The sequence below is a fragment of the Amblyomma americanum genome, chromosome 3 (assembly GCF_052857255.1).
Source record: "Amblyomma americanum isolate KBUSLIRL-KWMA chromosome 3, ASM5285725v1, whole genome shotgun sequence".
Classification (NCBI taxonomy): Eukaryota; Metazoa; Arthropoda; class Arachnida; order Ixodida; family Ixodidae; genus Amblyomma; species Amblyomma americanum.
Genome location: NC_135499.1, coordinates 99896502 through 99919672, shown reverse-complemented (window position 1 = coordinate 99919672; position 23171 = coordinate 99896502). Strand labels below are relative to the sequence as shown.

Genomic DNA, 23171 nt, shown 5'->3' with positions numbered 1-23171 from the left:
CACGGGGGTGTACAGTTCTCAGGGAGGGCGAAACGCCACACCTGTGCGTTTCTACTTAGTGGACTGTTGCCCCAGTAGAGAAAGCGTTAGCGCAAGCCACCCTCGAGGACGGCATGTTGAAAATCCGATGACCATGCACACAAGCACTCGGATGACATAAAATGTATCCGCATTCCACAGTTTTCTCGGCAAACACGACCAACTGCATTTTTGTATCCCAAGTAGTGACGTGCTTTCGAGACCTACACTAAGATAAATCAAAACTTAAACTAAATTAATATGCAGAAAAGTTATTGTATTAAACTGCCAATGGCGCATTGGTGCATGATTCATGTTTCAGGGTTTCCTACACGGTAGGGAAAGTTTGCAGCGAAAAAATTATGGCTTTACTTCTTTAGAAACCAGTTTTCTCATCACAACAGTCTTCACGCAACAGCGGTAGCGTATGTTGATGGCTTCGCGCACCCGACTGTAACAATAGAAACAGAACACTTTCTTGAAAAGAGTAGGAGCACGCTTGAACGCTCAGCAAAAGTGCCGCCAAACGATCTCTATACTGCCTGTGTGATTGGGCGTTTTTCTACTGTACCGTTTACAGCACATAAAAATAGGATTCCGCACATCGGTGAAGTCGTAGCAGCAGTAACGGACAGTTGTGCGAATTTGCGCTACATTTATTCGTAACTCCACCGGTTGAATACAACTACATAAAACGGACTTGAGTCGCAAATACATCTCTGCACAACTCTGCTGAACAATGAAGTCCGATCCAAGCGGCCGAAATGGCAACATAACAAATTCAGTTACTTTAACCAACTTCAAGGTATGAAATGAAAGCGTCTTCACTGCACCAGTAGTATCTATAGCGACGCCGATAAAGTTAATAAAAGCAGGAGTTGCCTAAAGCTCAAAATTTTACTCTTACGATTGCAATGATTATACCTCAAAGAAGCCCTACCTGAACTGACTGCTCAGCATACAAGGAATCACCGCCACAACCAGTGGCTCAAGAATGCTATAGTCTAGGCCGCTGGCTGAGAATTCTGGCCTTACGCAATAATTTGGACTAGATGCCAACTAAAGTTGTCTGCAAGTAGAATGCACTGCGCACTCCATGCCTTCGATTATCAGCTACGTATCATAAGATAAACAGATAAGCTTTTGATTTTGCCAACAAGCAAAACGCAATACGCTACGATTGTCCTGACTAATGAAGTTTCTAGGTTCTGAAGCTGCCTAGCTACAAGACGAGCTTGTCAAAAAGGGCAAACCCGCCGCGCCCATCCTCACGACATTTTACGTGCGCATTTTACGTTCTCTTCGAAATTTTGGCTGTTGCTGAGCTGGTCATAAACGTCGGTCTTAAGCCGTGCATTCAGCGTTAGTTTCCATAGGCTCAAAAGGCTCCGCGTCCACGTTGTTCCCCATCTTCCACCTGTAGCATCCACCTTCAGACTCTGCGCAGCGTATGGTCGACAACGGACCCTTTCTGACGGTTGTACGCTTTTCTTCGGCGGTCATTTCTTTGAAGCCAGACGGCCCAGGATGGAACCCGCTCTATGGCCAAGTCGTTTTCCTCGCTGCTGCCACTGTCTGGCCTGCCAGAAATGCGCGGGCGGTTACGGCTAGCTGAGCTTGATTGTCTTTCGTATTGCCCCGCAAACTTGTCCGGCCTAGCGTCCGTAGCGTACTCCTCTATGATGTCGTCGTATTGTCCTTCAGGTCCTCGTTTCCAGTGGTCAGGTTCCGCTTCGTGGTCCCTTACGGAGTGCTCATGTCGACGGTACGGCCGATTTCGTCGCCTCTCATCCCTCCAATTGGCGTCGTGTTCGCCGTAAGCTTGTTTAGCCTTGCGGCGGCGTTGGCGTTTGCTTCCAAGGTCCTGCGCTGTGGCGCCTCTACTGCCATAGTTATCCTCCTTGTGACCATAACGGCGTCGCTCAGTTCCTGCACTGTACTCCTTTCCTAGCGGACCACTGTCGCTTTCCATTGTTTCGCGATCTGTATGATGCGCGTATTGACCTCGGAAGTCAAGTCCATGGGAAGAGTGGTCATCTTTGCCGTCATCGACGACTCCCATGTCTTCAGAAGCAATCCGTCTATCAAGGTGGCCCGGGCGTTTCTTCTTAGCAAGGTCGGGCGAGTCTGGTATTAGGCCGGAAGAAACCATTTGAGGCTTACGAGCTAAAGATGCAGGCGTCGTTGAGGGTGATGAAGCGCTTGCGGCGGATGCGATGTTGAAACCGGGATTGTGATCCCAGTCGTTGGCCTTCTGAAAAACGAAAGCACAATTGTACACTCAAATCCCCCAATATGTTTTTTTCGAATGCCTAAACGCCGCATTGCCAAAACGGCCGAGGCGTTCGGCTATTTCGTAGCGATTGTTGAAGCATTCATTTAGTAACAGAATCGCCTGCCTACCCATACCGGTTTACAGTGAAGCAGGTAATAGGGGAAGCAATAACACTACCGAACGTTGTGTGCTGGCTGACTGCAAGTCGATTTATCGATGGTATTATATCTTTAACTTTTCTACCAATGTCTTTTTTTCGTGTGTTCTGACCCTAAAAGAGAGACCCATTCGCAAAGTTTGTGAATTAAGTGCTTTAAAATTTCCAAATGAAATTAGACTTGTGCGTTACGTTATGCATCTCCCGAAAAAAAAACAATACGCAACACTCTGCTATATGTAGAAGCATTACGATAGGCTCTTTCATAGAGCGTGGGCATGTGCTCTAGCTGATGAATGGGAAGCCAAAACAACTATAAAAGTCTTGTGCAAACACACGCGACACCAGAAAGGAACAAGACACAGCACATAAAAAGGTCAGGAATATACAAGAGAATGCACAGCGCGCGAGAAAAGGAGGCTGACAACAGAATAATAGCGATGGTATATACGAGGTGCATTTTTAGGAGGTCTTCCTTGTCCCCGTCAATAGCCTTAGCCATAACACCTTTGTAGTGGGCACGGAACCAGACTAAAGTTTGGGGCAAAGTTAGCGCCTTGAAAAAACAGAGCAGAGAAACTTGTATCCAGCTCAAGAAAGCACGTTCATGTCGGCACGCTAGAGGTTACTTATAGTTCATATATGTTACTTCAGTTTCGTCAAGAAGTAAAGAGGGCCGAACAACTGACCAATCACCATTCTTTTCGGCTTGATAAACCTGTAATGCCCGTCTAGAAGTTTGGTCCTGATGAAACAAACAAAATATCGGCGCGGTTAACCTCAAGCGAACATTAATATGCTTGTAAATGCGTAGATAAATATTATTGCGTACGTATTCTAATTAGCCTATGTTGCGTGTGCGCACATGTGACTTCTTGATTTCCATGCGAGTTTGCGTCCGTTTCCAATAAAGCTTCAATTTAGAGCCAGCGCTTATTCTGCCCTTTCTAGCAGTCTTCTTTCCCGCTGTTTCTTAATATCCCACAGCACTAATCGCCCAGTTTTCGATGTTGCTAGGCAGAGTTGAAGAACAAGTGGTGAGAAGAATCTGTTACTTTACAGTAATTTATTAACGCATAGAGCAAGTACTGCACCCAGCAGAAAAATTTATATAATGCGCTGAGATCTGTCTGTTTCGCATCGTGTGAGAGTGCCAAATGCACTCCCTGGTTTTTGCAAATTAGGAGTAGGTCGCAATTTTTATGGATATCGAAAAAACTTCCTTTTTTTCAGTGCTTTCATAACAAGCAGACGAACACTGAATTTCCGGATAAAGTATTTTTTCGCATCAGACTGCAGCAGGGGCTTTTGGAGTCCCTTCAGATAATGCGAAATTCGAGTCACACACTCTCTATCGTGCTCCACGCATTTCTGTTACATTTCTGTTGCTTTCGCGTGTCCGGCGTTGTTGTAACCAAGCACATGCGAAACAGTGTCACTGACTCACTGACGTCATGCTCGCTGCAGGCGATGGCACGCAATTGCGTACTGCCCTTCATTCTCCAAGAAATCGCACACGCAATTGAGGCTCGTACTTTGAAACGCTTGCTTCGTTTTTGCAATGCCGAACTGCGGATAACTAGAACGCTTCGAGCTGAAAGCTTTTACACTCGTAAATGGTTGCGTCCTGGAACTAATTACTGTGGACAGAGCTTGCGCGTAAAGAATGGGCTTAACCGACACGAAATTGTGAAGCCATCATGTCGTCCCTGTACTTATTGACGTGAAGATGCTGTAATTTTCCCTGGGTTTCAGTGTTCTGCCTAGGTAACATTTTAAATGACACTGAGGACAAACTAAAGTTGGAATGTAACGACAGACGTCGCCATTCCGACAAAAGAGGCATCACTTTCACTGAAAACGAAGTTTTTATGAGCTATATAGACAAGACAAAAACGAAATGAAGGCGTCACCACCACCGGTTGATTTTGGATGCGTCTACATCAAATTTAAACGCAAATCCTAGAGGCTATATTTACGGCCCCGTTCACTTCAAACGGTGATCACGGAGTCTTCGGTGTGGACTTCACGAGTTTACCTCGAGAGGCAAAAAAAAGTTGAAAGTCAATTTTCCAGCCTTAAATTGGGTTTTGCTGCTGGACAAACGGTAACATGCCCGGAAAGAGCCAAAAAATTAATTTCTACAGAGAGCAATAAGTGGACGCAGTTGTAATCAGCGTCCCTCCAAGTTCTTTCTTATTCGTCCACGTAATCAGAAGCATTTCAAACAAAAGTGCTGATTGTATGCACATAAGTGAAGATAATACAAATACTACTATAACTTTGACGGCCGCGAAAGAGAGTGGTATTATAAACAATTGCTAATCAAAATTATCGCAAGATGGTTGGCCATGGCGTAGCTGCTCAAGCGCTATTGTCGCAGGTTCTGTACATATTAGACGTACCGTATCAAACTCCCCATACATTTTACTTTTCATATCAGACTGCGTTTCTAAAAGTAACAAAATGGCCGCTTCTTGGATTTCCCGGCTTTCTTACCAGGAGGCACTGGACCTGTTCCGACTTCGTCCGCAGCGTCTTCAAATAGCATCGCTGAAAAAAGGCGGCACAATGTACATGTGCAAAGCAACGCAAAGAGAAATAAATGAACAAATGCAAGACGCTGAGGAGCTAGCACTAATCACTTGTCCTTTGAGCACGACACCGTGGAAGTCGCATACCCCACAAGGCAGTCAAGGTCAATAAAAATGCGGCTGCTTTAACAACGATTTCCTCCTGCCAGAGTGCACACATACAAATTTGTACGATTTATTATGAAGTGGTCAGTTTGGGAGTTCGCAGTCGCCTTAATGACAGAAATATATGATGTGTTCCATGGAAGATGTGCACTAATTTAAAAAAATAGGGTTTTTGTGGAAAAGAGTAGCTTTCTTCGGCATAGTAATATCAGTGTTGGCGGATAATAAAAAAATAGGGGAATCGTGTTAACTAGTAAAGCGACTAACCAAATTCTATTAGTCGACATTTCATTCTTACTAAGAGGCACCTGATTGAACCTAACGATTTGTAGCCGGCCGTTACTAACAGCCATTTCAGTTTTTAGAATTTGGAAAACGCGATTACCTCCGGCGCTGCGGCTCGAAAAAATTTGGCTATTTCGTCTAATTGCGTGCAGTAGATGGGTTGTTTTGCCTGGATGCTTCTCAAAAGCGCATGTACTTTGGCACGATGAAGCTAAAGTTAATTAGTTGAGGCATAGCGGCGAGAGAAATCGCAGTTTTGAATTTCTGAAAACTGATATGGCTATTACTAACGATTATTACTAACTATTATGGTTATCACCAACTCTAATTGCAACCAGGTGCCTATCGTTAATTGTTAAAATTTTAACTATTAGAATTTAGTTAATCACTTTACTAACTTAGTTAACATGATTCGCCTGTTTCTGGAGGTTATAGAACACTAGTATTACTATGCGGCAAAAAGCTTCTCTTTACGCTTGAAACCCTATTTTTTAAAATTACTTATCGCCTCCCTTAAACCTCTATATATAATATATTATGTTATTAGTAGACAAGGTGATGGAAATGAGGGGCTCGTTCGACAAGTGTATGAAGGAAGCCAACAGCCACCGAAACCAAGGTAAAAAGGGGAATATTTGTTTTTATTCGGATCCCACCTGCGTCATGATTGTTTTTTGTGCTGCTTTGTAAGTAGTTTTATTTACGTCACAGATTAATCGTAGTATTATTCGCCCACTATTCATTTCTATAAATAAAATAAAACATTCCCCTATGTGCCTTGGTTTCGGTGGCTGTTGGCTTCCTTCATACATTATATATATATATATATATATATATATATATATATATATATATATATATATATATATATATATATATATATATATATATATATATATATATATATATATAAAGATAAACGTATTTGGTTGCTAGAGGCAAAAATTAAAAGTTCGAAACCCTTCATTTAGCCATAGATTTATTTTGAGTTGACGTTTCGGACAGAGCCTGTCCTTTCTCAAGACTGCCTTGAGAAAGGACAGGCTCTGTCCGAAACGTCGACTCAAAATAAATCTATGGCTAAATGAAGCGTTTTAAACTATATATATATATATATATATATATATATATATATATATATATATATATATATATATATATATATATATATATATATATATATAAATATATATATATATATATATGACATTCCTTTCTCCCTCCTCTGCAGCTCACAAACTTAAAACGTCCATCTGATGCGAGACCACTACAGTCCTGAAGAAGACCGCACAGCTGTCGAAACGTTAATATATAAATGCGTCTCTGTAGAAGTGCCCACTTCTCTTAAACCTTTATCCTGCGGAGCCAACGCCTTGCATTTGCATTAGAAATGAATTTGTTCCCGGGTTCGAACCCGACCGGTGCGGCTGCGTTTTTATCGAGGCAAAACGCTAAGGTGCCCGTGTGCTGTGCGATTTCAGTGCGCGTTAAAGATCCCCAGGTGGTCGAAATTATTCCGGAGCTCTCCACTACGGCAACTCTTTCCGTTTCTTCTTTCACTCCCTTATCCCTTCCCTTAGCGCGAGGTTCAGGTGTCCAAAGATATATGAGACAGATACTGCGCCATTTCCTTTTCCCAAAAACCAATTATTTAAATAATGGAAGGAAGAAAACGTTCAAATAGGCGTCCGTAATTCATCCTTTTTTTATGAGTTCCACTAATAGTTGCAGTCACGTGAAACGCGTCGTAACTGAGCAGCTGTAAGCTGTGGCGCATAAAATAAATTTGGTGTCGGGAGTCACATACAAAAGAATTGTCCAAGGAGAATGCGCCTAATATTAACACATTTCTACCGCGTCCTGCTATAAATAGGGCCTCTGCTGCCAGGATATAACCCGCGAATTTGGGATCAGCAGCCAAACGCCAAATCCACTGTGCCACCATTGTCCGTCCCACATGGAGTTAAAATTGCATTAAATTGTTTGAAGATGCCGCAGGTATTACTTGAGTAGTCCCCGCTTCATAATTTCAACTGTATGTGGTTTAAGCGACGGACCACAAAAATTAGCCAGATAAACATCCTTCTGAGTGTCAGCGCTATTTCTTATATTTGCGCGCTTACCGGTGACCTGGACGCCCTCGGCGCTGGAACGCTGCATGTGTTGTCTTTCCGCAACCTCTTTTCGTCTTCCCTCCCTCTGCTTCTGTCCTCCGAAAGTGGAGAGCGGGATTTTCCTATTTTAACTCTGCCACCTGCCAACCATCGCTTCACAGAACACCGTCGACGGACAATTTTCCTCTCGAACTGGGGCCTCTAATGATAACGCATCAATACGACCGCATGCCATGCGAAGTCAGCACTCGTTTATGAACTCCAGGAGGTCGAAATTAATCCGGAGCACTCCACTACGGCGCCCTTCATAGCCCATGTGTCGCTTCGCGACGTTAAACCGCGAAATTTAAAATTTGATGAGAGCTGAAAAGACAGGTTAGGCGCGTAATGCTTAAACAAAGCACTGCTTATTGCGAAGCAGAATTCGGCAGCGAAAGCAAACTGCATCTTCACTCCCGTTTTCCTTGCTAACAAAAAGCAAATGAGCACTTGCCGAGTTTTAAAAACAACCATTCCGCGAGGCGAGATGATTGCGGACATTCCACAGTAAAAAAAAAAAATAATAATTGAGTAAAATCCTGAGCGTTTGCAAAGCCTTAAAGGTATATGCGCAAAAGGTATCAGTTGCCACGTTCCGAATCATGAAATTCAGCATATTTAGTAATAAACAGAAGTTTTGGAATATTTCGCTCAGTATTTAATTTTTTCAGTTTGAACTTTTTTTCAGCTTTCATACGTGACAGCGGCTGTACTCACTCTAGCGGTCATCATTAAAACATATCCGTTCGTTTGTCTCATAGACATCAACATTAAATGCCCTTTGCATGTAGCAGTTAGTTAATTATACAAAACAGAATAACTTGTTTGTGAAACTGCAAGTGCCGAAGCGCTTTATGTTGCCACTATATTGTCGACAAGAGGCCAATTGTGTGCCTTACCAAAACTCCCATTGCGTTGTCGCCCTGCGAGAACAAAGATAAAAAAATACGCATTACATCTTCTAGCAGTATTTAACTTAAATTTTATTCAGGCGCAGAAAGAATTCCACAATTTTTACTGGTTGTGTGAAGCTACTAAATGGCTCAAAAACAGCCCCACGACCATATATTTCATGACATGCATCACACAGATTTGATATTGTTGCCGCCCGTCTAGGGTGCTCGAGGGTGCAGTTAGTTATTTAATTTCCTCCTACTTTCTTTTCTCCTTCTTTATCCCCTCGCCCTTTTCCTTCCGTGCAGTGTAGCAAAACGGTGATTCTTACGGTTAACTTTCCTTCCTTTCCTCTTCCTAGAATTAGAATTTTCACCTGTCAAAATGCACTGGAAGAAAGCCACAAATGTGACGCGACTGCTGTCGCTCCATCGGGAATTCGTAAGTTTGCATTAGCTGTACAAAAATTGCAGACGTTGATCGAGCTCATGAACGTGGAGCGCGGATTGGAGGACGAATTTAGTGTTGGAAACGAGCAAGGTAACCAAAGTGACTTCGACAGTCGCTTCTTCGCTTCCTTTTGCACTGAAAGGTGACAAGAGAACAACAAAAAACAGGGCTGCCCATTAACAAATCAAAGCATAAAGTAAACAGAGGACGCAGAAAACGTTGGGCACGCTCAAAATGCGAGTTAAACACCATGGCGACGCTGGTGTGGAGTGATTTAATTCGGCGCGGCTTGTCTGCCTTAAATTACTGCGAGCAGTTAGACAAATTTAATTCATGCAAAATGCCGGCTACTTACGTATTCCAGTAAGTACTGTTCCTCTTTCATGCAGATTATCTTCCTCAGGTTTACCTGCAGTTGAATGAATCATATTGGCAATGCCTACTACAATGTGCAACACTACACACCACAGGTGTTGTTCCGAAGCAGTAATTCTAGGAAAAGACGTCTGTTTTCTCTATTATGCTGCGCTTAATGGGACAAGAAATGAAGGCCATCATGCGCCAAACGCAAGGTTTAGTATGTGTGCCTGGTGGGCGGCAGCTACGATGTTGTTCAAATACTTAAACTGGTTTTTAAAATTTGCTTGTTTTAAGAACGACAGCATACAGGAAATTTTTTTTGTTTTGTTGTTGTGTTGGTCTGGTTTGGGTTTAGTGGCGCATAAGCTTATAAGGCTATCATGTGCCAAACACAAGGTAAAGAAAATTGTTTTGTGCAGGATTTTATTAAAAAAAAGTAAAACAAAAGTGCTGTAAAGGCCTAATAAAATATTTTTTACAATCAAGCGATTATAAACGACAAAAATTTAGAAACGGCTAAAGGCAAAACTTTTAAAGAGAGTGAGGTATACTCAGCGGTCATCCTTGTCTGGGCAAGGATCTCGAGGTTCCAACCAGGCAGATGATAAGACCTCAGCCTTCTTCTCAGGAACAAGAAGGTGTCTGAGGTGTATCACCATATGTAGCAAGGCCGAGCGCCATAATTCAAAGTTTTTCAAGGATACATGCTTCCGTTAAAAGGCTAAAAGCACTAAGGATATCAATAAGTGCATCGTCACCTCAAATAAGTGCTGGGTGAAGAGGAATATGTTTTTTGTAGCGTAGAGAAAAATACTTTTTCCTCAGTGATTCAAGTACTGTGCATGAAAATAGGACATGGTGTACTGTAATTTCACCTCCGCATTTTTCATAAATAGGTTTGTCTTCTTTTTTAGTAAGAAGTGTTTTTAGTAAGAAGGTGTGCATGTCCAATACGGAGGCGGCATAAAATTACTATGAAACGTTCCTGGTGGCTACAGGTTTTCTTTTCACCCAGTACAGACTTTACAAAATGCAGTTTGTAATTTACTTAATTGTCGTAGGTTTCCTGTCATTTAGTCTTGAAATTACTGTGTATTAATTTTACGCAGTCTCCATGTAGTATGTTGACTTTCTTGATTTCATGACTGCGAGCTTGTGCAGCACATTTGTCGGCTCTTTCATTACCATATATTCCAGCATGGCACCCAGTCGAGTTTCATTATATGTCCCGGTGTTCTGACTTTTTCTGTGTTGTGTGATGTGTTTCCTACTAAGACATCAACTACATATCTTGAATGTAATGCAGTGAGCACGCTCAATGAATCCGTGTAGAATATGCTGTTCTGGATGCTGTTATTCATTGTTCTGCCTACAGCTGCAGACAGTGCATAACATTCGGCAGTGCAAATGGATGCACAGTTTTTCCAAGTTCCTAATTTTGCAAGTGTCCCTTTGTGCAAGTTCTCTTGTACAATACCGCTTCCTACATATTCTGCATTTTTTAGCCATCAGTGTAAAATTCTGTGTAGTTACACATTTTTCTTGCAGTGCTCAGTATTCCAATAATATGTACTCGTTTGCTGTTTTTTTTAAGCGTGTTAACGCCAAGTCACAAACAGTGGGAAGGCTGTACCATGGGGACAGTGGGTCGTGTCTTGAGGCGACACCAGGAAAGCTGTCCAGTACTTCCAAGTTATGGCAACTATCTTCGAAACGGAGAAGCAAATGTCTGATTGCGGTTTATTGTTGAACAGTGTTCTGGGGGTGAAATTTGCAACAATCAAAAATCAAATATGTTTCCGTAGAGATCTTATTTGCAGTTCATATGCACATGTGAGCATTCTACTTCTTTCTGCTAGGAATGGTTCATTTGTTTTCAAATAAAGCCTATTTATGGAAGATGCTCTGTTTACATCGGTTGAAGGGCGAAGACCTAAGTTGTGAACTTGGGCCAGTCGTTTCAAATATGACGAGCTGGCTGAACAATAAACTACGGATCCGTAATCTAAATAGGTGCGCACTAGAGAGTGATAAATCTGTTAAACGCAAGTTCTATCGGAACACCAGCGATTCCTTCAAAGCACGTTGAGTAGGTTGAACGTTCGAGATGTTTTCTTCTTTAAGTTGTTTATGTGAGGTATGAATGTGAGCTTTGGTCAATCAATAGTCATGCAGAAGAACCTGTTTGCCTGTTTTACTGGTAACACAAATTCATTCAGGTATAAGGTGAGGACGCACTATAAGCCTCGTCTGAGCGAGAACAGCACAGTCACTAATATTTGTGATGAAAATTTTAATCCATCTCTGTCTGCCCAATTGGCCAATTTATTTACAGTCACCTGTAACTGCCTCTCACGTGTTGATACGTTGGAGTACATACGTGCAATTTGCAGGTCATCTACATACATTGGATACATAATCGACTTGGGGATTATTTTTGCTATGGAGTTCATTTTTATTGTAAAAAGTGTAGTACATAGAATACACCACTGAAGTACACTATTCTCCTGGATGAAATTCACTGATAGGGTAGTACCTACACCTACTTGGAATGAAAGGTCTCCTAGAAAGTCGTTCAAGCAGTCCTGCATCCTGCCTCGTATGCCTAGATCTGCTAGGTCGCGGAGAATGCCGAACCTCCAAGTGGTGTCGTACGCCTCCTCCATGTCAAAGAAGACTGCAAGACAGTGCTGCTTGAGTATGATCGCTACTCGCACTGTGTTTTCAAGACGAACAAGATGATCTATGGTGGAGCATGCCTTCCTGAAAGCGCACTGGTGTATGTCGAGAAACTGACTAGTTTCTAGAACACAGGTTAGTCGGATGGTCATGACACTTTCATATGATTTTGACGATGATGCTAGGTTTTTATGGCGCAAGGGCAACTAAGGCCAAAGAGCACCAAACACGAGGTTCTTGGTCGACACGGGCTAAAATGTGTACAGATGATAGCATTAAAACCAGGTGTATAGGGCCTAAGAGTAGTGAGTATATGCATGATTATAGAGTCCAAACAGGGTGCCTAAAATTGGATGGAATGGCTTAAAATGATATATAATGCCTAAAATTGTTCTAACAGGAGTTATATATGAACGCCGAAGCCAGGTAGCTTCAACCCCAGTTCTTGCTTGAGCAAGAGGAGCGAGGCGTCTGGCAGCTATGGGTGAGCTCAGCACTCTCCTCAGCAATGAGGAGGTGCTCAGGTTACTTAGGATATGAAATCCCTTTTAAAAAACCTACGTCAGTTAAAAATTTAAAAACTCTATCCAATGAGAACATGCGGAGATAAACTAAAAATTATGAAGGGTGCATTGGTATGTTAAATGTGTAAAGTTCATGAAAGTGCCGTCGTCTTTGCATATCCTGTCTGGGGCATTTGATTAATGTGTGGACAACTGAGATGTGGACTCCACAACTCGCGCATAATGGTGCCTGAGTATCCTGTAAAAGATGCGAGTGTGTGATGTGTGTATGTCCTATCCTCACTCTGCAGAGAGCGACTTCTTTGAATCTATATTGTTTTTCTGTGGCATACCTCCCAATCCGTGGTTTTATTCTGTGCAGTTTGTTGTCTGTTTGTTGATCCCAATCCTGCTGCCACTCTTTGCGAAGTGCAGTCCTAATATATAGCCTGAGGTCCTGGTATGTAAGTTGTTTTATATGGATCCTACTCAGTCCGGCACCTGATGCTGCAAGCCTATCAGCCTTTTCATTTCCGTCTATTCCGCAGTGACCTGGTACCCAGCATACTGTAATTCTAAGGTTCAATGTGTGTGCAGACATAAAGCATTTCAAGAGGGAATTCATTAGACCGGTTTTACAGGGTTTCCCAGAAGACAGGGTCATAATCAGACTTAAGGAATCTGAGTATATAAGAGAGGTTGGGACTTTCTTTTCCAGGGTGAATCTAACAGCCAACAGAATACCATAGCATTCCGCAGTAAATATGCTTGTGTGTCTATTCATTGTTTTTATTTCAGAAAATTGAAACTTTGCACTGCACATGAAACTGAGGATGTCTTTGAGGCATCAGTGTAGAACTCTGTGCACTGATATTTTGCTTGTAGGCACAGGAAATGCTGTTTTATGCGAATTGGTGGCCCATTCTTACCAACCTATCGAAAAGATGTGTCGCAGTCAATTCGATACACTTGCCAGGGAGCAATTATGTCTTTGGAAAAAGTTACCAGAATGTGTGAGACAAGGTATGTCCATGTCTTGGACAAGTGTGGCGACTCTGATGGGTAAAGGTGGGGTTTCAGACGGTCGGTTTGAAAAGAGCAGTTTACTGGTTGGGTTTCGCAAAAGCGCATTGCATGGATGGTCAGCATGAGATAATTCCTTTGTAGCGTACGTCATACTTGTGTATTTCTGTCGTCGTTCAAGTGACCATCGGTCCGCCTCAACGTACAAACTTGCAATTGGGCTTGTACGGAAAGCACCAGTAGCCAACCGCAGGCCACGGTGGTACACAGCGTCAAGCATTTTTAACGAGCTTTTTCGTGCTGACTCGTACACTACTGAGCCGTAGTCTATACGTGATAGAAGTACACTATTTAGAAGACTCAGCAGGCAGTCTTGATTTGATCCCAAGACTGGTGGGAAATGATTTTTAAAGGGTTAATTGATTTTATGCATTTAAGTTTAAGGTGCCTAATGTGTTTGATGAATGTAAGCTTTTAGTCGACTATGACGCCAAGAAATTTTTGCTCTTTTTGGACAGCAATACTGTGCCCGTTAAGTGTGATGTCCGGTTTAGGTCTAATACCACGCTTTTTTGTGAAGACTACGCTTACAGTCTTTGATAAATTGAGTTTAAATCCGTTTTGGTCTGCCCACTTTGCTACTTTGTTTACTCCTATTTGAATCTGCCGCTCACAGATGGCCAAATTATATGACTTGTAACTTAATTGTACATCGTTTACATAAACGGAGTAGGATATACATCTAGGCAGGACGCTATTTAATGAATTCATTTTCACTATAAAACAGTGCAGCTAATAACGCCGCCTTGAGAGCCACGTTCTCTTGTATAAACTGCTTGGATAACGAGTTCCCTACACGTACCTTAAATGTTCGTTCAGAAAGATAACTTTGAATGGTGGACAGCGTATTTCCCGAGATACCAAAGACGAACAAGTCCCGGATGATACCATAGCGCCGTGTGGTATCGTAAACTTTCTCTAAACAAAGAAAACCGATAAACAGTGCTGTTTATGCACGAAGGCGTCCCTTACTTAAGATTCGAAGGCAACGAGCTGGTCAGTGGTTGACCGGTTAGCTCTAAATCCAGTTGGTGCTGGTCAGGAAGATCGTTGATTTCAAGAAAATGCACAAGGCGACGATTTACCATTTTTTCAAAGAGCTTACATAAGCAGCTGGTTAGGGCATTTGGCCGATAACTGGCCGCAAGTGTGGCTTCAGTGCCCTGCTTTAATACCGGGATAATTATCGCCTCTTTCTAGGTTTTTGGAAGAAGTTCAGCATACCATATCTTATTAAACAAACAAAGGATAGTTTCAAGGGTTTCTTCATGGAAGTGCGCTAGCATTCCATAAGTAACCCTGTCAGGGCCTGTTGCTGTTGAGTTCCCACAAGTACCTAAGGCAACTTTCAACTCTTGTAAAGTAAATGGGTTATTGTATCATCCTACTGATGGCCTTTTATTATTGTGAACAGGCTTGCGCTCCTTGGATAGTTTGTATCTCAAGAAGGAATCTGTATAATGTGCTGAGCTAAAAGTGTATTCGAAGTGTTTGCCTAATGCATCTGCTTTGTGCTCCAATGTATCACCAGCAGTGATAACAAGAGGCATTAGAAGTGAACTTTAGATGTGAACTATGCGCTTTAAGTGCTTTTAGTCTACTGTACATTTTATGTGTATCTGTGTAGGAATTTACAGACGAGAGAAACGAGTGCCAACTTTCCCGTTTAGATATACGGCGAGTACGCCTGCCATTTGTTTTAGCTCGCTTAAAGTTTATCAAGTTGTGAACTGTAGGATAACGGTAGAATATTGCCCATGCATTATTTTAGTCCTGACGAGCTTTCTTGCACTGCGCACTCTACTGTGGTCTTCGTTTGTTTCCTGGTTTACCTGATGTCTATGGGAGGGATTTCTGCGCAGCGTCTATTATATGCAGTGTGATCAGGGATTGAAATTCTTCTATACCTAGTTTTGTAATTGATGAACAGGGCAATGCTGATAGTTCCCGGAACATCTCCCAATCAGCAACCTGTTCTCTAAACTTTCATATGATTTTGCTGGAAAGCTAGTAAGTGCAACTGGTCTATAACAGCCAGGACTTGATGATGGTTTTCCAGGTTTCAAGAAAGGTACCATGATAGCTTTCTACCTTCCCTCAGGTATCTCCCCTAGAAGCCAGGTTTTGTTGAAGAATTTTAAGAGTGCCTCAACGGCGGCCTCAGAGAGATGTGCGAGCATGGTGTAGTGTCTACTTGCCTACATATAATACTCTACTTAGTTCCTGAATTGTAATTTTTCTGTTATAAACTCCATTAATGCCTGCTCCCGTGGGAAGTTTTTGTTTTTCAGCCATGGTTTGGATTTTTGAAACGTGTCTGTGTAGTTGGAAGAACTCGATACAGCAGCGAAGTTCTCACCTAATATGTTTGCCAGTTCTTGTAATGCTGTTTGTGTACCAGGAGCAGACAGAAGTTAAAAGGTGCAGGGAGAATGGTCGTCACTGAATTTGCGCACCTCATCCCACAATTCCTTAGACGTTAGTGAACTGTTTATCTTTGATGCATAATTTCTGCTGGGCGTTTTTTTTCGTCATTTCGGCGATTAGAACGCAATTTGGTCCTGGCCCTTTAAAATATTAACGAATTCTCCGCTGTGGAGTATTTTTGAAATATTCTCTATGCTTTGTTTTGCCCTTTTTTCGCTAGTCTGCCGTCCTCGTACCGCCAGAGCTTGTGATTTTTTCTTATTTGTCCTGAAGTTCATGGAATCACTATCTTCGCTGCAGAATTCTAAAGATGGTAAGATTTTCACTCATTTAATGTATGCTCAGTCCATCATCAAATTATTTATGTAATGCGGTATTTTTCGCAAACAGCGACCAGTCAGCTAGTTGGTGTTTCCGGCGCTGAGGTCGTGTTAGAATGATTTGGATTGAGGATGATAAATTTAAAACTGTGTATAAGTGGTCACTTCGTCGAGTATCATTTAAAATATCGTAATTAAAATGATTAAAAACTGATAGTGATTTCAAGGTTAAATCGAGGAAGCACATATCTCTTGAGGTGGGACAGAAATATGTTTTTTTTTACTGTATTCATTAGGCATATGTTATTTGTAAGTACAAGATATTCAATTGTTTGGTCTCTATAGGCGACGTTGATTCAAGTACTTATGTAAGGTTTGTGTAGTTTCTGAGTATTCTTCTACAGTTCTTTTGAATAAAAATAATAAGTAAAAATGCTAACTGCGGCTAAGGCGCCCGTGTGCTGTGCGATGTCAGTGCACGTTAAAGAACCCCAGATGTCGAAATTATTCCGGAGCCCTCCACTACGGAACCTGTCTCTTCCTTTCTTCTTTCACTCCCTCCTTTACCATTCCCTTACGGCGCGGTTCAGGTGTCCAACGATATATGAGACAGATACTGCGCCATTTCCTTCCCCTCAAAACCAATTATTATTATTATTATTATTATTAATATTATTATTATTAATATTATTATTATTCACCACGATTGCCGTTGAACCGCCTGTCACCCGAACGGCCCGGCCAGTGACTCCTTGTTAGAGCACTATAGAGGGTGTTTCAATTATAACTTTGCACAATTTTTAAAAATAGGAGTTTTTAGTTAGAAGAGCGCTTTTTCGGCCTAGCACTGCCACCTGGGCAGTAGGTGGCGGCGACAGAGAAGATGTGCGGCTCCATGCCTTACGTGTTGGCCTCGTATACCTCCATACTGCATAAACTACGTCTTCCTCGGGAACCTTCACCCTAGGAACTGGCGCTATAAAAGCGAAATTCCTAACGGGCTGCACAGACAAAAAACGTTAGCCCGGACTACGGTTCGAGCCATCAACTGCGCCCTCAGACAGTTTATCTTGCTCTCGCTCGCCCTCACCTTACCATGTCTTTCCTCCCTCCCCTTCGTCCTAACAAATTTTCATTCGGTCATGCTCCTTCACCCCCATCTCACCGAATGAAATCCTCATGAGGTGAGGGTGAGGACGCCCTCACGAGGGCTCGCCTTCGTCAGGATGCCCATCTCTGGTTGACAGTGACCAAGACCTACATGTTGCAGACGGCCCTACGAGAACAGGTAATTTCGACCAGATTTTTTTCTTCTTAGGAGTAAGCTAGGTTGGAAAGAGTTCTGTTTTCTTCCTATTGCGATGGACATGTGGACAGCTTCTTGCTTGACTTGCTTCACGACTGCTATTCCGACGTATTCTGCCATCATGAAAGTCAAACTTTGCGCTTTATATGCCAAAGCCCAAGTTGACGTCTCGCCGGAGGAAAGTTTCATTCCTGATGAGTCTTATTACAAGGACACGCGTCGCATCTGAATATTTTTAGCCTCAAATATTATTACTGCTCCTGCACTAAGTTTTGTACGACCAATTTCTCCGCTATAACACAAGCGCTTAAGAATATTTGATTTAATTTCTCATAGTCATCTGTTTTTCTTTTCCTCTCAAAACCTCACATAATGGAATTCAACAAAAATTGCCTAGAGTCTGCGGCGGACATAGATCACCATTTCGCTGTTATTTAGTTAAAGCTGTGTTTTAAGTTAAAGTTAAGGTTTAGTAAAGTTGTGTGATCAGCTAGGATAGCTACATGTATGTAAAACAAATTGTACTCGCGCCTTGAAAAGCCAAAAAAGATGATGGGAGAATGCAAGAAGATCTGTCAGACAGAAACCAGAAACCATGAGATTCTTTTAAACCAAAATTATTATGATCCCAGTAATACCCCTATTGCTTTGTTGCCTCAAGAACTGTGGTAGCTTGGTCACCCCAAAGTAGTAGGAGTAGTAGAGCAATACAGCACTACCATACAGCGCAACTGTAGACAGAGCACAAGCAACCAGTTGGTGTTGTGATTTGAGATACTATGCGCCTGCCATAAGGTGCTAAGAGACCTTGAGCAACGAGTGCCACTTTTGACAGGGAATGTCACTAATGGTATGCAAAGTGTTATCATAAAAAAGGCCAGAAACCTGGCGAAATTCATAGGTTGTGTACTTACACTTTTTGGTATGCACACTCTTGATTTCTCCAGGAGCGAAGGAGTCATGCCACACCTGCCTACGGTGAATATAAGGACAACAAAAATGCATGTGCAAGGCGTGTAGTTCGCTACGCTGAAAAAACAGCCAAAACCATAATTAATAAAACAAGCCACATACAGATTTTTTTTAGAAAAGCACATATGTATAAAATTATCCTGACTGGAAGGTTAAAAACATATGCCAATTATAGTATCTCATTGTTTCAGGAGGCTCTGCGTCATTCTTCTAAAATAACCAGTCTGTTAATTTCGCTCCAACGCGCATTTGGTCCGTGCTAAGCACCCATAGTGGTGTTCTGACAAGGTTTAGGAGCCTGCCACTTGTAGCCGGCCACAGCCAAAGATAATGAATCGTTTTCAATTTCTCCCTTCTGCACATCTGAATAAAAGGAACAGGCTACTCCACCTTCCAGAAAAACGTATTAACCAATCTCGTCTACATGAGAAAGGTTAGTATAGTGTCTTCATTACGCTAACCTTATTTTATACCGTAGTTGTCACAGCAACAAAAACATGCCAAAGCGTGTTTTCGCGCGGCGAGAGACATGAATGGGAGCCCACCCAGAGCCATCTTGTGACTGAAACCAGTATTAGCAAGGGCCGCTCCAAGCCAGTCCAAGCCGATCTAAGTCGATCCAAGCGGCCAAGAGAAAAGAGAAGAATGCAAGAGGTAGAATAGAAGAAGGGGATAAAATGGAGGGATACCGTCCTGGAGAGAGAAATGGCTATGACGACTATCGCCAGGCGTTTTGCATCTAAGAAAGCTTCGTAGTTTAATGACCGAGTCATCCGTAAGGAGTTAAATGTACCGTAAGGCGGAAGACATACAATGCGGCCGTGTTTGGGCTACATTGTTTTTCTTATATTGCATACGAAGCGTTCAGCTCTTAGCAATGTTGATGCAAGCAGTGTATTTGCTATATGAACCAGGTCGACGCTTCAAAGCGCGAGAATATAGGCGCCGCCATATTTTCTAGCCGACGTTAAAATTGGAAATTTATTTGGGTCATTCTGCCAATTCTAGCGATCATAACCTGTCTTAGGAATTGGACCCAGTGTATCCATGTGAACATTTACACATTGGACAGAAAAGGCAGAACTAGTATGGTGCTGATAATAAGTTATCAGGAGCATAACATACAAAACTGCATTCATCACTTGAGCTATCACAGCAGGCAAAATTAAATGAGATACCTAGGATCAACGAGGAAGTGCCTTTGGCCCCAGCATGACAGTCCCAGAAATAGGTTAAATGAGAACAGCCACGTATGAATAACATACTATAATTTATTTAATTATGGACGAAGGAATTAGGCATTCCGCGGCTGATGATGTTGCTACTGCGTTTGTATGCTGTAATTGTTTGTATGCTTGGATCTTAGTGCATCATGCTCCTTTCCCAAAGCCACGCAAAACAAAAATTAGAATTAAGGGACAGCTGCTTTCAAAACATTTCTCCGTATTTCTTCTACGGAGTGCGTATTATTTTATGACATGTCTTCGCATTACATTTTACGTAGCTTGCATTATTCGTACATCTCTCCGTATTACTTTCTACAGGGTTTGATTCATTATTTACACCTCGTACATTATGCAGTTTGCGCAAAGCCTACGATAACTACTGACCAGCAGCTTTTGCAATAAACAGACTTTTTTTGCAGTTCTTTAGCCAGTATATTTTTTATTGGCACACCGCATGGTATGCCCCAAAACGCGCAACGTTACTCGTAGGAATAAAAATCACGCCCTGCTTGCCAACCATGCTTACTAGCATACCTTCGGTTTAAAAAAAAAATTCCCCCGAAGCTCGGCCACAAGATACGTCTTGTTTATAATGGCGTTGAATTACTCCTTCGATGGGCTCTGTTGGCTGCCAAAACAGCTTTAGTTTCGTACCTAACTTGCCAACGTTAAGCAAGCTGTCGAAATGAGAGAAAGCAATTATGAATCACGGCTTACCGCAGGCGACGTTATTGATGAGGGCGTAGACGGCGTACTTTGGTCGCTGTCGGAGTATCTTCATGTACTCGGCCGGCAAGTCGAACTCAGCCTTTGACCCAGCGGTGCTGGGGGATGCAAGGAGGACTCTCGACGGAAGTACGGCGACCATGAGGACACGAAGCAACTTGAGCCACATTATAGGCGCCTCGGTTCCGAGACTCGCCACGGACTGGTTTCACTTTGTCGTGTGCGCTGGCTATAGCCCCTGCAAGGTACGAATAAGAAGGGATGCGCGCTATCGCAGTTAAGGCTTTTGAGATCGGCTACCGTACGGCTAAGTGGAAACTGAATTACTTGCGCTTAGCACAAAAGTGCTGTTTTGTGATCATGTTTTTTGCCTTTTCCAGACTACCAAAAGACGGCCGCAGCATTACACTATCATGAATAGACCATAAGCAAGAAACCTTAATTTTTGCTTTAGCTTTTTTTCTGTCTTTAATCCTGCTCTAACGTAACGCCGCCGAACAGGAAAAAATTGATGGTCTAGCCCTGCTAGGCAAGGATATACGTAGCGTAAGCGCCGCGACATCTAGTTCGGAAGAGTTAATATATAAAAGGCGCGCATTCACTCATCATCATCATTTCATCATCAGCCTGACTACACCACTGCAGGGCACAGGCCTCTCCCATGTTTCTCCAATTAACCCTGTCCTTTTCCAGCTGCGTCCACCCTGTGCCTACAAACTTCTTAATCTCATCCGCTCACCTAACCTTCTGCCGCCCCCTGCTACGCTTGCCTTCTCTTGGAATCCACTCCGTTACCCTTAAGGACCAGCGGTTATCTTTCATTCTCAGTACATGCCCTGCCCAAGCCCATTTCTTTCTCTTGATTTCGACTAGGCTGACATAACACGCGTTCCTTTTCTCATCCACTCTGCCCGCTTCCGGTCTCTTAACGTTACACGTATCATTTTTCTTTCCATGGCTCGCTGCGTTGTGTTCGTTAGCCTTCACGTTTCTGTCCCGTAGTAAGTACCACTAAGATACAGCTGTTTTACACTTTTCTCTTGAGGCATATTGGTAGACTTCCATTCATAATCTGAAAGAACAGAACCTGTCATATGCGCTGCGCCCCATTCTTATCCTTTTATTTCCCTTTCATGATCCGGACCAGCTGTCACTACCTGACCTAAGCAGACGTATTCCTTTACCACTTCAAGCACCTGGCTGCCAATTTTGAACTGCTGTTCCTTTGCTAGACTCTTTAACAATAATTTGGTTTTCTGCATGCTAATTTTTAGACCGACAGTTCTGCTCTGCCTGTCTAAATCATTGATCATGCTTTGCTGTTGACCTTTTGAGTGACTCACCAAGGCAATGTCATCAGCGCTTCGTAGATTATATCGGTATTCTGTATTAACTATTGTCCCCAAATGTTCCCTATTCAGGCCTCGGAATACATTCTGTAAACAGGCCGTGAATACCATTGGCGAGATCGTATCTCCTTGTCGGACGCCCTTCTTTATTGGAATTTTATTGCTGACTTTGCTGCTGGCCTAAAGATGCTGAATCATCCATTTATTTGGTTCTAGGGAAGTGGTAACCTGATTTCGTATCAGCGATGATATCACGGACAACCTCACGTGTTCTTTTCGCGCATATTCGCGCGTGTGATCCATACTTGGTATTCTAAACGTATGGCGTCAAATAAAAAAGTATGACGAAGTGGATTTTTCTCCTAAAAGCTTCGCCCGCGATGCTAACTTAAAACTTTCAGTGGCTATGGTGCTCGCCTCATGACCGGAAAGACGCGGTTTTGATCCCGGCCGCGGCAGTCGCATTTCGATTAAGGTAAAATTTTAGAGGCGCGTGTACTGTGAGATGCCAGCGCACGTTAGAGACCCCAGGCGGTGAGAATTATCTGGAGCCCTCCACTACAGCCTCCCTCATAGCATGTCTCGCTCTAAGACGTTAAACCCTCATAAATCAAACAAAACTAACTTAAAACTCTCGTCAGGTGCTGTTTACCTCATGTAATGATTTTAAGCTTTCGACAAAACGGTCAGTCACCGCGTTGCATTACAGGTCTTCAGTATTTTTCGTGGCATTCTATTTCGTCCACACTAGAGATGAATTTTTCCAGTACTCACTTCAACGAACTCCCTCCGATCAAAAAAAGGTACCCAATGACCGCCGCTGCTGTGGAAGTACGGTAGGGTTGAGCAGTACTTCCACCAGAAAATCACTGCCTCGCTCGGCGACTTCGTGGCTCGCATACATAGTGTGAAACCTGCTGGCGGCTTTAGCGACTCGCCAAATTGTAAAGCTCCCGAGCCGTGAAAGCGAGTGAAAGAGCACTTGCGCTCGCATTCCGTCGTGAAAAGGCAGCAACGTCTGTTGCCGCGCCTTTTCAACTTGCTGCAACGGCGTCAGGAGGAGACAAAAGGGGCGACCACCGCGTTTTTTTCGCGCCAATACCCGCCTCTTTTCAGAAGACACCTCACGCCAATAGTGTACACATATTGACCGATCCAACCAGACATTATCCTGGCCGCATAAAGTCTATAGCAATCAACAAAAGTGCCTTGTGCTTTTTCGTCTTGCTCCGACAAGTCGAAACCTGGACTCAGAAGAAAATTTTAAAAAATACTCGTGCTGACATGAC

The 23171-nt window shown here is 42.8% G+C and overlaps 1 protein-coding gene across 1 annotated transcript; it reads right to left on the bottom strand.

The window, feature by feature from the left end:
• Positions 1-275: 275 nt before the first annotated feature.
• On the bottom strand, positions 276-22813 carry LOC144123167 (uncharacterized). Its single transcript, XM_077656048.1, has 7 exons — positions 22657-22813; positions 20525-20771; positions 18524-18582; positions 9287-9340; positions 8487-8510; positions 4950-5003; positions 276-2272 (listed from the first exon to the last, which is right to left on the bottom strand). Exons 2-7 carry the CDS (start codon positions 20700-20702, stop codon positions 1451-1453), a joined length of 1191 nt encoding a protein of 396 aa, XP_077512174.1. The 5' UTR covers positions 20703-20771; positions 22657-22813; the 3' UTR covers positions 276-1450.
• Between the last annotated feature and the right edge of the window lie 358 nt (positions 22814-23171).

Coding starts and splice junctions, on each gene's coding strand:
- LOC144123167 (XM_077656048.1), bottom strand. CDS start 20,702: ATGTGGCTCAAGTTGCTTCGTGTCCTCATGGTCGCCGTACTTCCGTCG. Junction 18,583..20,524: donor CATCAATAACGTCGCCTGCG/GTAAGCCGTGAT, acceptor TATTCACCGTAG/GCAGGTGTGGCATGACTCCT. Junction 9,341..18,523: donor GAGTGTGCATACCAAAAAGT/GTAAGTACACAA, acceptor ATTCAACTGCAG/GTAAACCTGAGGAAGATAAT.